General features: G+C 46.2%; 2 protein-coding genes and 1 long non-coding RNA gene across 3 annotated transcripts in view; 2 read left to right on the forward strand and 1 right to left on the reverse strand.

Moving 5' to 3' along the window:
- Window positions 1–10,062, reverse strand: part of LOC103395719 (ryanodine receptor 1-like) — a 42,696-nt gene extending 32,634 nt beyond the window's left edge. Inside the window, 31 exon segments of the mRNA XM_025065758.1 lie at window positions 441–570; window positions 645–1,003; window positions 1,089–1,297; window positions 1,375–1,549; window positions 1,634–1,839; window positions 2,014–2,161; window positions 2,238–2,397; window positions 2,502–2,585; window positions 2,673–2,776; window positions 2,860–2,964; window positions 3,036–3,252; window positions 3,364–3,556; window positions 3,640–3,881; window positions 3,968–4,101; window positions 4,210–4,328; window positions 4,416–4,511; window positions 4,594–4,729; window positions 4,951–5,137; window positions 5,220–5,341; window positions 5,428–5,592; window positions 5,708–5,864; window positions 5,962–6,036; window positions 6,207–6,303; window positions 6,389–6,488; window positions 6,578–6,690; window positions 6,763–6,841; window positions 6,937–7,011; window positions 7,347–7,367; window positions 7,482–7,580; window positions 7,670–7,789; window positions 9,618–10,062. Coding sequence (XP_024921526.1) covers window positions 441–570; window positions 645–1,003; window positions 1,089–1,297; window positions 1,375–1,549; window positions 1,634–1,839; window positions 2,014–2,161; window positions 2,238–2,397; window positions 2,502–2,585; window positions 2,673–2,776; window positions 2,860–2,964; window positions 3,036–3,252; window positions 3,364–3,556; window positions 3,640–3,881; window positions 3,968–4,101; window positions 4,210–4,328; window positions 4,416–4,511; window positions 4,594–4,729; window positions 4,951–5,137; window positions 5,220–5,341; window positions 5,428–5,592; window positions 5,708–5,864; window positions 5,962–6,036; window positions 6,207–6,303; window positions 6,389–6,488; window positions 6,578–6,690; window positions 6,763–6,841; window positions 6,937–7,011; window positions 7,347–7,367; window positions 7,482–7,580; window positions 7,670–7,789; window positions 9,618–9,665 — 4,275 coding nt within the window. The 5' untranslated portion in view covers window positions 9,666–10,062.
- LOC112488637 (uncharacterized) lies at window positions 6,924–7,697 on the forward strand. Its single transcript, XR_003052940.1, has 3 exons — window positions 6,924–7,045; window positions 7,294–7,380; window positions 7,493–7,697. It is a non-coding gene; the product is annotated as an uncharacterized LOC112488637 (long non-coding RNA).
- A 664-nt stretch (window positions 10,063–10,726) lies between the features above and the next one.
- The window catches only part of nfrkb (nuclear factor related to kappaB binding protein), a 9,417-nt gene continuing 4,427 nt past the window's right edge, over window positions 10,727–15,716 (forward strand). The window contains 20 exon segments of the mRNA XM_008333508.3: window positions 10,727–10,788; window positions 11,083–11,219; window positions 11,311–11,512; window positions 11,594–11,721; window positions 11,816–11,987; window positions 12,153–12,257; window positions 12,450–12,523; window positions 12,612–12,693; window positions 12,789–12,997; window positions 13,315–13,416; window positions 13,499–13,625; window positions 13,712–13,789; window positions 13,872–13,948; window positions 14,100–14,146; window positions 14,286–14,349; window positions 14,425–14,599; window positions 14,686–14,792; window positions 14,874–14,997; window positions 15,155–15,234; window positions 15,376–15,572. Of these exon segments, the coding sequence (XP_008331730.1) occupies window positions 11,094–11,219; window positions 11,311–11,512; window positions 11,594–11,721; window positions 11,816–11,987; window positions 12,153–12,257; window positions 12,450–12,523; window positions 12,612–12,693; window positions 12,789–12,997; window positions 13,315–13,416; window positions 13,499–13,625; window positions 13,712–13,789; window positions 13,872–13,948; window positions 14,100–14,146; window positions 14,286–14,349; window positions 14,425–14,599; window positions 14,686–14,792; window positions 14,874–14,997; window positions 15,155–15,234; window positions 15,376–15,572 (2,276 nt within the window). The 5' untranslated portion in view covers window positions 10,727–10,788; window positions 11,083–11,093.

Genomic DNA, 15,716 nt, shown 5'->3' on the forward strand with positions numbered 1-15,716 from the left:
TGAACATATAGTTGTGACACAGCAAACAAATGACCAGGAAGAACGACTTTGGCTCCAAAAGAAAGATCACCTCGATGTGGGGATGGTCAGTGGGCACGGCCATGTACTGAGGAAGACTTTTACTGAACCACATGGTGATGTCTCTCTTCATGTTGATGGCGAACGGTTCAAATCCCTCCTGCAGGCCGCAGATGGTAAAGTACTGAAGGCTGCTGACGTTCTGACCCAGGTTGATCCTTCCCACCTGGGACAGACTGGTGAGCCATAAATCTCCTAATAAAGGAGCACTCAGTTCAGTACTTCTACCACTCTGCTGTTGGCTACAGTATATTCATTTTAAAAAATTCTATCTATTTAAAAATATATTTTAATGTATATTGCATTTTATGTGCCATCTTTTCTGGGACTGGGTGTAGATGTGAATGCAGTCGTGGTCCTACTGTGGTGGTGCTGAGGATGATGTCCATGTCGTCTCTGTCATCCGGCACCACGTCCTCCACCAAGCGGGGCATGGTGGGCACGACAGGTGGGGGCGTTATCAAAGCAGCCTTCTTGGCCTTGAAGAGGAACCTGTGGAGGACAGGGGCAGTTAGACTGAGACCTGTTCTCCTGGTAGGGCAGGAGAGAGGGGCAGGAGTTAATACCCCTTCTTCTTGCTCTTCTCCGTGGAGGCGTCCTTCTCATTCTCTCCATTCTTGACGGCGGGGATCTCCTTGGGCACGGACGGCTCCTTCTTCTCCTCCTCTTGCTCTTTGCGAGTGGCCGACTTCTTGAGTATTTCAAAGTCGGAGTCGGGGTCGACCTCCAGGACTTCGTCTTCGGGGATGGTCATCGTGCGGGTGAGAAGCGTGGTCCCTGCTGGAACTTTGAAGGTCTCGTGGAACTCTATGGGCATGCTGAGTCTGAAGAACAGCAGGTCCGTGTTGGAGTTCTGGGATCCATATGTTTTGTGGGTCACCTTGAGACAAGGGGCAGTTTCTACTGTCCCGTCCACACGGGACACCTAGTGGAGACATAATGAACATATAGTTGTGACACAGCAAACAAATGACCAGGAAGAACGACTTTGGCTCCAAAAGAAAGGTCACCTCGATGTGGGGATGGTCAGTGGGCACGGCCATGTACTGAGGAAGACTTTTACTGAACCACATGGTGATGTCTCTCTTCATGTTGATGGCGAACGGTTCAAATCCCTCCTGCAGGCCGCAGATGGTAAAGTACTGAAGGCTGCTGACGTTCTGACCCAGGTTGATCCTTCCCACCTGGGACAGACCCAGACTGCACACAGGGATGAAGCCTACAGGACAGACACAGTAATGTATTGATGTGATGTTCACTCTGTGTCACCTCTCCGTCGCCACCTGGTGGACTGACCTTCTCCAATCTCAATATCCTTGAAGGCCATTTCAGAGCCGGAGTCACTGATCAACATTTCTCCGTTGAGCGTGAACATGATGTTCATCTCGATCAGGTCGATCATGCAGCCCACCACGTCTCCAGACTGCCACTGGCGACCGAAGGGCTCGCTGCCCACGTGCCAACGCTGAGCCTGGAGAAGGTCAGATGGTTGTTGTTGTGGGTGTTTGGTACAACGAGCATGTGTGAACGTCATCAAACGTCACGTTCTTCTTACCTTGAAGCCATTGAAGACGTAGGCCAAATCATCTCCACCCAGTTCAGTGTCTGCACGGACACTGGGTCTGGCCCAGCCCACTCTCATCTCCCCGACCGTCACGGCTTCAAACTCAAAGTACCACTTCCCCTGAGTGACGGCGTAGGACTTCTCTGCTCGGAAAACTCTGATCTTGTCTCCACGGGAGCTGCCTGGTCCATGTCCACCTGCATCACATGGTTAACCCTCAGTGACGTATTATTATTATTTATCACTGTGTGCATCTCAGAGGGACGTGGTTAACCCTCAGTGACGTATTTTATTTATCACTGTGTGCATCTCAGAGGACCGTGGTGCATATTTTGAATCCACCTCGTGTATAACTGACGGCTCAGACTTACTGCTCTCCTGATCAGGTGGTTCGATGTTGTAACCATATCCAATGAGAGTGCGGACGGCTGCACAGACCGTGTCTCTGTTGGTCTTCTTGGTCTTCTCATCCAGCAGGTTGTAAGGAACCAGGCGGGGGTTTCTCTTGTTCATTATGTCCTACAGAAAAAAAAATCCCAACATTTTCATCTTTCCAGCTTCTGCTCCTGGACCTCTCCTCCAGACTGAACAGTACCTGCATTATACTGTAGGTCCAGCCCTGTCGAACCCTGTCTCGTGCCCAGACGTTGTGTCCATTTTCTGCCAGTCTCTCCACCAGCGTGTTTTGATTGGGGGTCAGTTTGACGTGGTTCAGATCCAGAGGAGCGGGTTTGTACCCACTGGACTGCATGTAACTGACAAACAAGAGTTCATGATCAGTGAGAGGTCCACAGGTCCCAACCAGAAGACTGAAGCTGAAGGTGAAAAAAATAAAAAAAATAAATGTCATGTGTCTCACGTTTTGGGGAGTTTAGTCCTTTTCAGATTCTCCTCTGCTTTTTCATCCCCCATCCCAACATGGCAGCCCAGAGCCAGCAGAGTCCTTCAAAGATAGTTGACATGTTGTCTGTCAGGACTAGAGGTCTGAGAAAACATCGATTCACTTTATAAAAACATTTTATGAACTCACTTCAGAGTTTCTCCTGACATGGCTAAGTTATAATTCTTCTCTGGTTCCGGCAAACTCTGGAAATCCACCAGGCAGGGGTGGAGCTTCTTGTTGTCGTCACGAAACTGTCACGTTGACCAGAAAAGATGAAGATGAAAAATTCAACCGTGTTTCAACAGTTTTTGAACGTTCATCGCCTCGGACTCACTGGGCCGTAGGTCCATCCTTGTTCGATGCGAGTCACGGCCCATAATTCATGACTGTTTTCGGCGAGTTTCTCCCGGATCCGCTCCAGATGAGGAGGAAGGACAATCTGAAAGGAAGTTCACGTCAGCGCGGTGGAGGAGACGGTGTGGACGGACAGGAGGAGGGCCGAGGTCTTACCTGAATGGTATCCACGGGACACGGCGTGAAGGCTGTGTGAGAGAGGGACTGGGTCGGACCCAACAGGTTACGGACGCCGTCAAAGTCGTGCTTATATTCTTTAATATGTTCGATCCTCAATCGGTCCCTGGGCAGAACCGCTTCATAACACGGAGCGTAGCCTGGAGGTGGGAGGAACTTGAAGTCCCCATGACGACCTCCGAGGAGGAATCTCAACCTTCGAATCAGAGGACGAACGTGTGACTAATCGTGTGTGTGGATATATATTTTATTAACACATGATTTGTTCAATTTTTTCAACTGAAATGCATCAACATCGATGTCTTACTTCACGCCTGCGGAGAAGCTGACCACGGGGAAAAACAGGCCGTCCAGGTTGAAGTTCTCAAACATTCCCTGAACTGGATGACCGTTGATGCGGAAGGAAATACTGGGCACGCTCAGATCCAGACAGCAGCTGACCACGTCCTCTGCAGCCAGAGTGTGTTCATAGGGCGTGGCAACATGTCGTGGAACGCGTCCTGTTAAAAACGCAGACACAGAGTGAGTGACATGACAAACCTTTGGTGTTCGTCTACGACCTGCCGCCGACGGACACACCCACCTGACCAAAGGTGGAGACCGTCGAAGCCGTAGGAGTAAAGGTCGTCCCCGACTCCGTTGCCCCCCCATCCCTCCCCTCCACCAGGGTAAGGACTGAAGCCCTCCGTCAGAGCCCAGCCCACACGCAGGTGGTACGGCTGGGCGGTGAGAAAGGGGTCCACCTGGTCCACCATCACCTCAAAATACCACTTCCTGTACTGAGTAGATCCTTCACAGGTTCCAAGGAAGATGTTGGGCCTCATGCTGAAAGAAGAGTCCAAAACCGTGGGTCAGGGCCTTACCAGGTGTCGGGCGCTGGTTCTGATCTGCACTCATGTGAACGTTCTCACCTGGTTACATAGTTGATAATGCTGGTTTGAAGTAGGAGGTCACGACCTGGGAGGAGGTTCTCGGTGATGAGGTTTTGGTTGGATCTGACGGCCACTCCATTACAAACACAGAGAGAACAGAGAACATCCAGAACCTGAAGAACCCAGAGGGACAGCAAGACTGGATCAGAACAAATCAAAGACCAAACAGTGGTGACGTGTTCACGACTGAAACATCCAGACGTCACCGCATCGTCCCGAACCTTGTGATTGCGTCCGTGTTTATCCAGCAGAGAGATGATGGACTTGATGTGATTCTCCTGGATTATGTTCAGCACCTCTGGACTTTCAATCAGAACACAGTACAGAACCTCCAGGATTCCTGGGAAACCAGAACACTTGGTTGGTTTTTAAAGAAAAAAAAATTGAAAAAAATTGAATAAATCTTGAAGCAGGTGATGACAGGTACCTGAGGACGCCTCCAAACGGTCCAGTTTGCTGACCAGCCAGTCCAGGTTGTCACAGAACAGGGCACAGTTTGCACGGTTGCCTCTGATTAAAGAAGCTTGAGAAAAATAACGACACAAACCTTCGTTAATTCACTCATCGTTGATGACTGGACTCCAGAGTCTGAGGAGAACCTGTACCTAGAAGTTCATACAGCAGGTTGACGATCTCCTTCCACGACTCTGCGGCCTCCTCCCCGGCGTATTCTGAGAAATGAGCCGCCGTGTTGTAGACGTTGAGTCGATCCACGCAGTCCAGCACCAGAGTAATCATTCCCTGATCAACACAGTGGAAACTCACTGAATATAAAGACGTCAGTAATCGATAACAAAAAACATTTGAATTTGAATTGAAAACAGTCAGGAACCACTGGGTTGGTAGTTAACTTTGTTACTTTAATATTACTTTGATGTTACCATGGAAACCACATATGTCAAACTGTAGAATGGGCGGAGCTAAGCAGGGCGTTAATTTCCCTTCAACCGCAGTAAACAAACCTCCTCCTGGAAAAGATTCTGTCTGTTCTTGAGGGAACGCAGCTTGAACTGTTTGTCCTCGTGCTCCAGCTCCTCCTCCGGGGGGCGGAAGTAGAAAATGAGATCCTGCAGGGAGAGGACGACCGCATCCATGGGTAAAGACAGGGGATTGGCCGACTTGTTCTTCCCACTCAGGGCGTCCAGACCTCTGGAAACAGTGAAGGAGTTTCAACGACACACCAGCAGGAGCGGAGAGGTCTTCACCGTCAGTCGGTCTGTCCTAGACTTACTTGATGAACTGGTTGAAGAGCCCAGTGGTGCTGAAGATCATCCTGGCCGCTTGAGACTCCTCGGTCTGAGAGCGGGCCACCGTCAGTGCGTCATCCATGTGACCTTCTTTATGAAGTATGGCCTGAGGGTAAACACACGGCAGATGAACTGATGACCTGCAGAAGGTCGTGTCGGGTCACGATGGCACTACATGACCGACTACTCTACCTTCCTCTTCAACGGACCCAGACGAGCAGATTTAGCGTCGACCGCGGCGTAGGTCAGCCACAGGCCCGAGGCCACGTGCTGCACGAAACACATGGACTCTCCGTACTTGATCTCAGGGATGCCCATCCCTTCCACGTCTCGCTTCTGGGTCACTTCGATTTTTTCCTGTGCACACAGAGAATATACACGTCCCTCATGACTCCCCGTTCACATCTGCACCAGAGTTAAAGTTAAAGAGAGAGAGAGAAGAGGTGGATTTACCTGAAAGCGATAAACTGACCTTTGATATTCTGAAGCAGAAGGCGGCCATCTTGGAAACAGCTTTCTCAGGATCCACCAGCAGCAGCCCCTTCTCTTCATCCAAAAAGAGGTATCTGCCCGTGGTTATGTGACGGATTCGGAAAGACTGGCCCCATTTGATGTGACCCCCGCTCCACCTGTGGACAGGAACAGACGAGGGGGTAAAAAAAACCCTGAAAAGTGAGGTCTCGGTGGAATTGACGTTCACATCTCCTGCCGTTGGACGACACTTACGCGATACGCAGAGGCTCGAGTCTCCACAGAGACCGGGCGTGACTGCAGACGGCGCCTCCTTCGTAGTGGACGACTCTTAAAGAATTAAAGAAACAAAAGATTCTTTAATGTCTTCTTCATCATTAACATCAGTCTGTCAATAAACCAAGAACATTTGGAATCACTAGAGAAGAAAGAAAATCAATAACTGACGACTGAGGAAGAGATTGATATTTAAAAACCTCTGGCACAGACGGACGCCTGACCTGCGCTGCTCGTCTCCTTGTTCGGCTCCTGGTATGGCCAAGCACTCGTCCATGTGACCGTGGAACAGCCTCAGAACATATCCTCCAATCAGAAACCCTGCAGACCGACAGTCAGACCACAGACAGGGTGTAAGACTGACCACTTACTGACAGACTGACGACCTCTGGGATCAAAGACCGACCTTCAGCCAGTTCACATCCCGACATGACTGGAGTCATGGTCCACAGCGTTTGCATGAAGGAAGCGTCCACCATCAGGTCACCGCTGGCGTACGACAGATGCTGAAAAGGTGTGTGTGTGTGTGTGTGATGGTATTACTGGTCAGTTCATACACGACACACTGTCAGGGGGCAGTTGATAAAATTTTTACCAGGTATCTTTCTGAAGAAACACTGACGAGGATGAGGTCGTCTCCCACCCTGACCTTCTCGCCCTCTGACCTCTGCTTGGAGGCTGGGTGGATGGTCCACCAGCAGGCCTCTCCTGTGACCACACAGAGTTAGGAACACAGCACAGCAACTGAGGGTGGTGGTGTTCAACATAAGGCTCGTCTACCTGTGGAGTCCTCCTGGAGGCCAACATCGAACGCCAGTTTGTCCGTCAGGGAGCGTGACGTGGTCAGACAGCTGAGATACTGAGGGGCGGAGACACACACACACACACACACTGAGATTCACACACACACACGTCAAGGATGTGAGAGCAGAACAAACTGAAGGAAGGCCTCACCATGTTGGAGTGAGTGTGTTTCAGCAGAATCGCATGTCCATACAGGAGGGTACGGTGACCTCCGCCCTGTGACGACTGGAAGACAAAGGTGGAGCAGAGTTGACCTCAGGTTTTTATATTTTGTCTTTTCACGAACATGAAAACAAGACAATCAAAATAAAAACGATTATTGTGACGTCAATGCAGCAGTACACGTTTTGAGCACATTTTGAGAAACAGGAAGTTGAATATATGCTAATCATTCTATCTATGTTTACGAGTTACAATATTATTTATATTTTTTTAAACTTTTTCTTAGTTTATTTTTGTCACTTTAACATCACTGGGACTACAGCTACATCCACTTCCTGTGTACAGTCTAAGGCGGTGCAGCAGTGACTTATGGGAAACCCGACAAAAACAAAACTCACCCATTTGTCCAGATCCACGGCCTGGAGTTCACAGGTGAGAGAGTGAAAAAAAAAACATGATTAGTTCTTATTAACTGTCCAGCTGGTAGTAGTACTTCATTAGGAGTACTCTTTTAGTACTAACTACTACTGCACCTCATCTACAGAGGAGTTGGACAACATCTCCTGAAGGGCTCGCACAGAGAGAGACTGCTCCAGGATGAAGCAGCAGATGGCCAGGTCTGGAGGGACATTCTGGGACAGAAGAGAAGAGTTCAACTGTCAATCAAAGACACGATGAACAGATCGGACTTTTTCTTCTTCTTCTTCTTCTTCTTCACTACCTGAGCGTTTGACGTGGTCTACAGGAAACACAGACGGTTCCCGAACCCCTCACAGGACAGACACACCTTGATCTGCTCCTTCAGTATTGAGGCCGTGCACTGCAGCACCACCTGGTCGTCCTGCACAGGAACATTTAAATTTAAACATAAAAATCTCCTTTATGGAGTTAACAAAATACAATATAAAATATTATAAATAAAAATGTGGGTTCAGTGTGTGGTGTATGTTAAACCTGAACACAGAACAACAACACAGTGACCTACAAAACACCTGCTCTCTCTCTCTCTCTCTACCCCCCCCCCTCTATAAATATACCATTTCTTGACCTTCAGATGTATTTTTCCTGTAAGTAAATGTCTCTGTCACTGCCACAGCTTTAATCTCTCCCCCTCCTCCCTCACCCTCCTCCCTCTCCCCCCCTCTTCCCCACTGCTCTCTATTTCAGGCTGCAGCACCTGCTGTTCACACGTCCCTTTTCTGGACAGAGACAGAAATCAAAGATGAGACACAGGAAACAAACTGCTCCACATCCTTCACTTGATGATGTCATGAATGTTCGGTCTTTCTAAGAACACAGGGGTTCAAACTTGGGATGTGTGTGAGGGGGGGGGGCAGCAGGAAATGCAGGCTGACAAACAGACAGAACAGTAGGTTCTCAGGCTGAACTGTTTCTGCAGACCAGCACTTGGAGAATGTTCCAGATGTTTGGACCACAAAAACTAAAAAAACAGGCCTCTGTGTGGACCGTGAGCCACATGTTTGCACAGCACAAACTGCCCGTGTTTAATGCGTCAGTTTCCCTTCTCTGTGACAACGGTGCTGGGATTGGCTGTTGGTGAGAAATGTTGTACTTTCCCTTCAGAAGCAGTCACTCATCGGTACCTTGTACATGTGTTCCTGAGATCCTCAACTCACATTTTTAAACTTTGATATTTTTAGTTACTGTTGGCCATAAATAAAAATAGAATGGAATTTATTTTTTAACTCTGAGATTTAGACAAGAACTTAGATAAGAAGAGATAAGAACTTTTCTCACTTTTCTCTAGAATAAGAAATAGTCACTAGTTTGACTGATTCCTTTCAAACACTGATTTCCGTCTGACAATCTGAGAGTCAAACATGACAGTAACCTCCTTCTAATAATAAAGTCAGCGTCGGTGCTTCAGTCGTCGTCGCTGGTCTGATGTGAACTGAAGAAAGCAGCTGCTGAAGTGGTCAAGGACCTGAACCTGCTAATCCTCACACAACGTAAATATAGTTCAGGGTACAACAGTACCAGGCCGTCAAAGACGTTATGACACGCTTGTTTTAACTGGGATGGTGTGTTCAAAGACGCCGGACACCTGCTTCTGGATGTGCACACATTTAAAAAGGGATTAAACGCGTTTAAAAGAGCAACGCCGTCAAATGGTAATCAGGTTATATTTAAATGGAGTGCTTTGACTCATCATCACTGTACATAAACGTGTCTTCCTTCCTGCATTAAACAGTAGCCAGAAAAAAGAGGAACTTTTAGCCCTTTCAAATGTAAACAACTTCAGTAATATCATAAAACAATTTCTGTGGTCAGAGGGAAACGACTCCCTGTAACTCTGATCTAAACGTCTGTGGTCAGAGGGAAACAACGACTCCCTGTAACTCTGATCTAAACAAACAAGACATACTGTAATCACTGTGGACTCTGTGTCTGTGTCTGTGTCTGTCACCTGGCAGCAGATGAGCTTTCCTAACAGTAACATATTGAGCCTGTGGGATAAAAATAGACAACAATGCCAACAGAACACATCACCTGTCTGTGTCAATCTGAGCCTGAGAAGAAGGGACACAGAAATACCAAAAGTACTGATCTCTGGTCTCTTTTCAGTACACAAAAGCTGGGTTTTTGTGAGTACATTCTGACAGAATACAGTAACTAATACATGAAGTAGTGGAGATGGCATCACTTACTGTACGCAGGAATTGAATCTCTTCCTCTCCATCTGCTACCTCTGCCATCCTCCCGGGGCATTAAGACCCAAACCTGAAGGGAAACACGAAAAGGTTTTTTTTTTTACCTCAAAGTTTTCCGACTCCTGATGTCCAAGACTGCGTCAAACATAGCAGAATAGTGTTAGTGAGGATTTGTGAAGGGCAGCGTCAGTCATGTTGACTCTGTCATGCTGTGGTATGAGGTGGAGGGCTTGACCGTACATTACAGCATCACAAAGAGGTGGAGCAAGTCCACAGAGATGAACCAAAGTTTGGCTCCAGTGGGTGTATGTACTGCAGAGCAGGGAAAGTATAGGAAACCTAACTTATTTTTTTACAAAATTACCCAAGCTGTTTATACTGATTCTATTTTAGCCTAAACACACCAGTGTCTTTGAGCTTAAGTTTTTATATAAATTAAATGTCCCACAATTTTTTAGATCCGTCATCTTTGTCTTTTGTAAATTTTCTCCATATATTTTTACAGTTGAAAATGCAAATCAAGTAAGGAACATGGAGGAAAAACTAATAAAATATGTATTTTTCTAACTTTAGTAAAATAATGTGACATCTGTATGCAGAAATTATTGAGCTTTCAAACGTGCGTTAGACACGCCCTGTAAAAATATTAAAGTAAAAATTAAAATTAATAAATTATGAAAATGTCATATTATGAAAATTAATAAATTATGAAAATGTCATATTTTTATTCATACACAATAAAATCAATATAAATTGCGAATATGTATTTTTAAAGTTCTGTACTTACACGAAAAATAACGCACTGAAGGCCGTGAGAGGCGCCAAGTTTCGAACATTAGCCAAATGCTAACAGGTCAGTGTTGATAATAACACAACAATTACTATATTAAACATTGACAATTGGAATTCTTATACGGTCGAAGGTTTTGCCGAAACTACCAAGAGCACAGTAAGCGTTGATAACAAAAAAAGCAACGTTAGTCAAAGACTGATTACCATTTATGCAGTGGTATGGGAAATACTCTCCGAAAGAGGGCAGCAATCGTTGTAAATCGTTGTACAAATTGTCGAGTAGAAGAAGAAAATGGTCCGCGGTTAAACACATTCCCCATTCTGCTTCCGGAAATAAAGTCGTGTCGGTCATAATATCAGAGGTCCTTAGTTACTAGTATGTTATTACGAACGTTTACGTTGTTATTATATTTTAATAAACCCTCGTTTAAAGGTAGAAGAGAAACATTTATCATTAGGCCAGATATTTTATAGCGATTGTTGATTGCTTCAACTGCTAACAGGGCTTTGTTTACAAAGAAGCTAATGTTGACATTTGTAAATGCTTGTTATCGTAAGTCATTCGTGCCTTAGCTAAGTTATCATTCAGGGGTTTAACCTAATAGTTAGCAAATTTAGTCTATGTCTAAGACCAACATCCAGAGATTACAACTTTGTTTTTTGTAAACAGACGTATAAAGAATGGATGCCCTGGCACACATGCTTTCAGATGCGCTGGATCCAAAAGAAGAAAACCACGGCCAGATCACAGAAGAATGTCTGTTGGGAAACACCGTAGTCAGCCTTCCAGAGGACTTACTTGAGGATGTGAGTTTCCGGCTTGTCTGTCTGTTGTTAGTTAGCCACGTACCCATAAACATTGACTAAAAGTGCTTGTCGCGTCCATTGCTTTCAACAGCCCGAGATTTTCTTCTCTGTGATGAGTGAAAGCACCTGGACTGAAGTCCTGACAGATTCCCAGAGGCAGCACCTTCGTCAGTTCTTACCACAGTTTCCTGAAAACAATAGTTCAGAACAGGAGAGTGTCATCAGTGACCTGTTCAACGACAGAAACGTCCACTTTGGAAACCCCGTTCATCTTGCGCAGAAACTATTCAGAGGTGATATTTCTGTTTAACTACTGTAATACACAGAATGAAAACTATGTCAGAGTCTTTTTAATCATTATTATCTGAACACAGATGGTTACTTTAACCCTGAGGTGGTCAAGTACAGACAGTTGTGTGCCAAGTCTCAGAGAAAGCGGCAGCTGTACTCCCTGCAGCAGTACTACCACCGACTCCTGAAGCAGATTCTTGTCTCCAGAAAGGTTCGGTCTTTATTGATGTCTTCCTTTTAAGAAAACTTTGACATAAAACGCACCCATCTTTCCTAGTTAATCTAATTATGTCCTCTCTTTGTAGGAGCTGGTTGAGGTTGCAACTCAAAACGGCCTGGACTTCTCACCCAAAAGAAAGTTCCAGACAAAGACTCGTGCGGAGAAGCGAGAGCCAAGAGTGAAGAGAAGAATAAACCGCATTTTAAAAGAGGTCAAAAATGAGTGTGGAGACAGCAATCCTTCATCTGACGATGATGGTGAGTGTTCTCTATCGTTGGATGCTCTGTGTCTGTGTTGTTGTACCCATAAACTGATGAAACAACAGTATAAAACAAAGTGAAATGACAACAGATTAAACAGTATTCAACACATGGAGTGCTAAAATCTCACAAACTCCTTTTTGTTTTCTCCTACACCTGTAGACGTGTCATTATGGAACCCAGCACCACCGTCACCTTCTTCTCCGACCCCCACCGTGCCTCTCAGGGTTCTCCACAGCCTCTCCACTCAAGACATGAAGACGGCCGGTCAGTGATGGGTGCCGTTTCTGATCGTCATGTTTCCGTACAATTACATGTATCAGGAATTAGACCGGTCATATATGATAAAATTAGAAAAAGAAAATTTCAATATAAAATAATATAAACATTGCATTTCTTCAGCGACGTCAGGAAGTTCTTCTGCTGTCCTGTTGATAATAATGTTCACTTCTCACACAGAAAAAGTTGAGCTGGGTGAACAGGACTTGAAGGTCATGCTGCAAAACCACAGAGAAAAGAGAAAACGCCAGCCTGTAAGTTTAAAAGAAAACAAAATAAAAAAAACATTTTTTACACTGTCAGTTGTGAAAATGTCATTTAAAGGAGTGTCCATTTATCCAGGACGATCCAGACCTGATGACCTCTGACATCCAACTCGCCGACATCCTTTCAAGAACAAATATTGGTCGTAAGGGGACAATGTGTGAGTACTGTTGTGAAAATACTCAATACTTGTAAAGTGCAGTCCTTATGATGTCGATGACCATTGGTCTTTGTCTTTGTCTCTGTCGTCCCCAGCACTCTTTGATCTGTCCCTGCCAAAGAAGAAGATGAAGGATGAGAGGAGGAAAAAGAAAATCAGGCCCATCAAAGTGGAATCTGAGGAACTGTTTGACTCCCTCACTCCTGCAGACACCCCGTCCGCTCCGCTGGGAAACATCAGCATCACCTCCCTGCCTGAGGCCCCTTCGACTCCCCTGGTCAACATCAAGGAGGAGTGAGTCCCCGTTCATCCGTCCTCTCTCTGTCTGGGTTTCCTGCTTCATGAAACATATTAACAAATCAGTATTTCCATACAAATGGGTGACGGTTCGCATCATGTAGTGTCATATAAGACACTACACACTCTAGTACAGTAGGTGGCAGTATGCGCCTAAAAACGTTGGTTGAGATCCACTGTTAAACCCAGACGTCAGGATCAGTGGATTTAATCACAGTTTGTCTGGAGCTCATTTGGTTAAAAAAACATGTATCATCACATCCGGTTTAACAACATTTCTGTTGTTTGTTTGTTTGTTTGTTTGTTTTGTCCACTCCATCGGAGGAGGCTCAGAGCAGCCCCCTGGCCGTGGAGGAAATATCTGTCAGTTTCTTCAGCCTGTTGCAGAACATCCTGAGGGCGGAGGTCCTGTCCACCACCTCCACGGTGCGTTCACTGACATCACCTGTTACCAAACTCACTCCATCCTCGTGGTTCATTCACGTGACTTTGTCATTTTTTTTGTCAGCTGGAAGAGAAAGTTCTGCTGTGGCAGTCGTCTCCGGCCAGTTCGCTCAACCCCTGGTTTTCTTCTGCCTCCTGTTGGTCAGAGTTGGTTCTTCAAGCGCTGCAGTTTCTTGCAGGAGAAACCAAAGGTAAGAAATAATACATTTCTCTGACAAATAACTTGTAGTAAGTAAATAAAATAACATAATATAACAATAAAATTCTGCGTTTGCAGATGGAATGATTGCCCTGCCCAGCGGCTTTTCTCCCTTTGTTGAGTTTTCTGAGGATTTTCAGCAGTGGAGGTGGATTGGTGAGAACTTATTGGATGTTTTAAAAAAACATTATTTTTTGAATATATTTTTATTGAGATTAACATCCACCATGTGCTGCAGGTCCCACCCAGGACACAGAGAAAGATCTCAGTGCACTTTGTCAACTGTGGCTGGACTCCAAGGACTTAGTTGTCAAGGTAGAATCTGTCGATACGATACGTTACACGATACAGGTGCAACGATACGATACGATATACTGCAATACATAAAATCATAAAAAATCACTGGTTTCTGGTTTAACTGTGTTTCAATTCTTTTCCTCGTCTTCATCATCGTCATCATCATCAGACAGAAAATGAGGACCTGCTGGAGATGACCTCACCCACGCAAAAAATGTGAGATTCACCGACTCGTTAGACGAACAATTGACACTGTTGTGGATAATTATTAGATAATAAACATAATGAGGTCTAATTGTTCAGTTCCAGTGTCAGTGTCTGTGTTTTCATGGTGTTGTGTCTCTAACACACGCAGCAACTCCACCGATTACGTGGTTCGTCCCAGCACTGGAGACGAGAGACAAGTGTTCCAAGTTCAGGTTTGTCCTTTTAAAAAAGCTCTGGTTTTCAACCTGACAAACACATTCAAACCTCCTGTGATGTTTGTGCTCCAGGAGCTGCAGCGCTACAACCAGCCTCACAAGGCCTTCACCTTCAGGATGCATGGCTTCGAGTCTGTGGTTGGACCAGTGAAAGGAGTGTTTGACAAAGAGATGTCACTGAACAAAGCCAGGGAACACACACTGCTGCGCTCCGACCGACCGCCATACGTCACCATTCTCTCCCTGGGTTGGCCTTCGACTTCACTTTTTATATTTTTAAGGTGGAGCGAATCAAAAACTAACGTCTTTCTTCTGAATGTTTTCTCTTCTCAGTTCGTGATGCAGCAGCCAGGTTACCTAACGGGGAAGGAACACGAGCAGAGATCTGTGAGCTGCTGAAGGACTCTCAGTTTCTTGCTCCAGACGTCACCAGTGCTCAGGTGGTTGTTGTGTTTGTTCTGGTTTGGGTCTTTGACCAAAGTTTAGAGCTGACACCTCCTGGTTGTTTCCCTCTCCCTCAGGTGAACACCGTGGTCAGTGGAGCTCTGGACAGACTTCACTACGAGAAAGATCCCTGTGTGAAGTACGACATCGGCCGCAAACTCTGGATCTACCTTCACCGTGACCGCAGTCAGGAGGAGTTTGGTGAGCGACACAACGCTCCACGAGCGAAATGACATTCCAAGCTGGAAATATCTTTAAAATGTTTTTTTTTTTTTCAACGCTCCACGAGTGAAACGACATTTCAAGCTGGAAATATCTTTAAAATGTTATTTTTTTTCTTTTTTTTTTTCTTACCCAGAGCGGATTCATCAGGCCCAAGCTGCCGCTGCAAAAGCCAGAAAAGCGTTGCAGCAGAAACCCAAGCCGGCGTCGAAACCCGTGAGTCCACGGCTGACATCATCAGCTGAAATAAAACCCACTCACAGCCCAGCTGTCACTTCTGCTGCTGTAACAGTTTTGGTGTGAATTCATGAGAGAGGTGTGAATGTTTGCTGGTGTGAATCTTTGTTGATGTTTTAGAAGTCTGGGAGTAAAGATGGCGGCGGTAAAACTCCTGGATGTCTGGACGTGGCTTCAGAGATCACTTCTAATTCCACGTCACCCAACTTGACGACACCCGCCCCAAACACCCCGGGGACGCCAAAGTCCCCCATACCCTGTCCCACCACCACGCCAACAAAAACCGGAGTTCCTGATTCACTGAAGTCCACCCCAGGGTCAGTGCCCCCCCCCCCCCCCCCCCCCTCCCCCCCCCCCCACCCCCTGCACAACCAGGCTGTCCATTTGGTCCCTGGCACCCGCGCTTAAGCACCCACCGCGCTGTCTTGCCCTTAAACCCCGGCCGCAAAAGTCCAACGCCC

Source organism: Cynoglossus semilaevis, chromosome 19, assembly GCF_000523025.1.
Source record: "Cynoglossus semilaevis isolate Cse_v1.0 chromosome 19, Cse_v1.0, whole genome shotgun sequence".
Lineage (NCBI taxonomy): Eukaryota > Metazoa > Chordata > Actinopteri > Pleuronectiformes > Cynoglossidae > Cynoglossus > Cynoglossus semilaevis.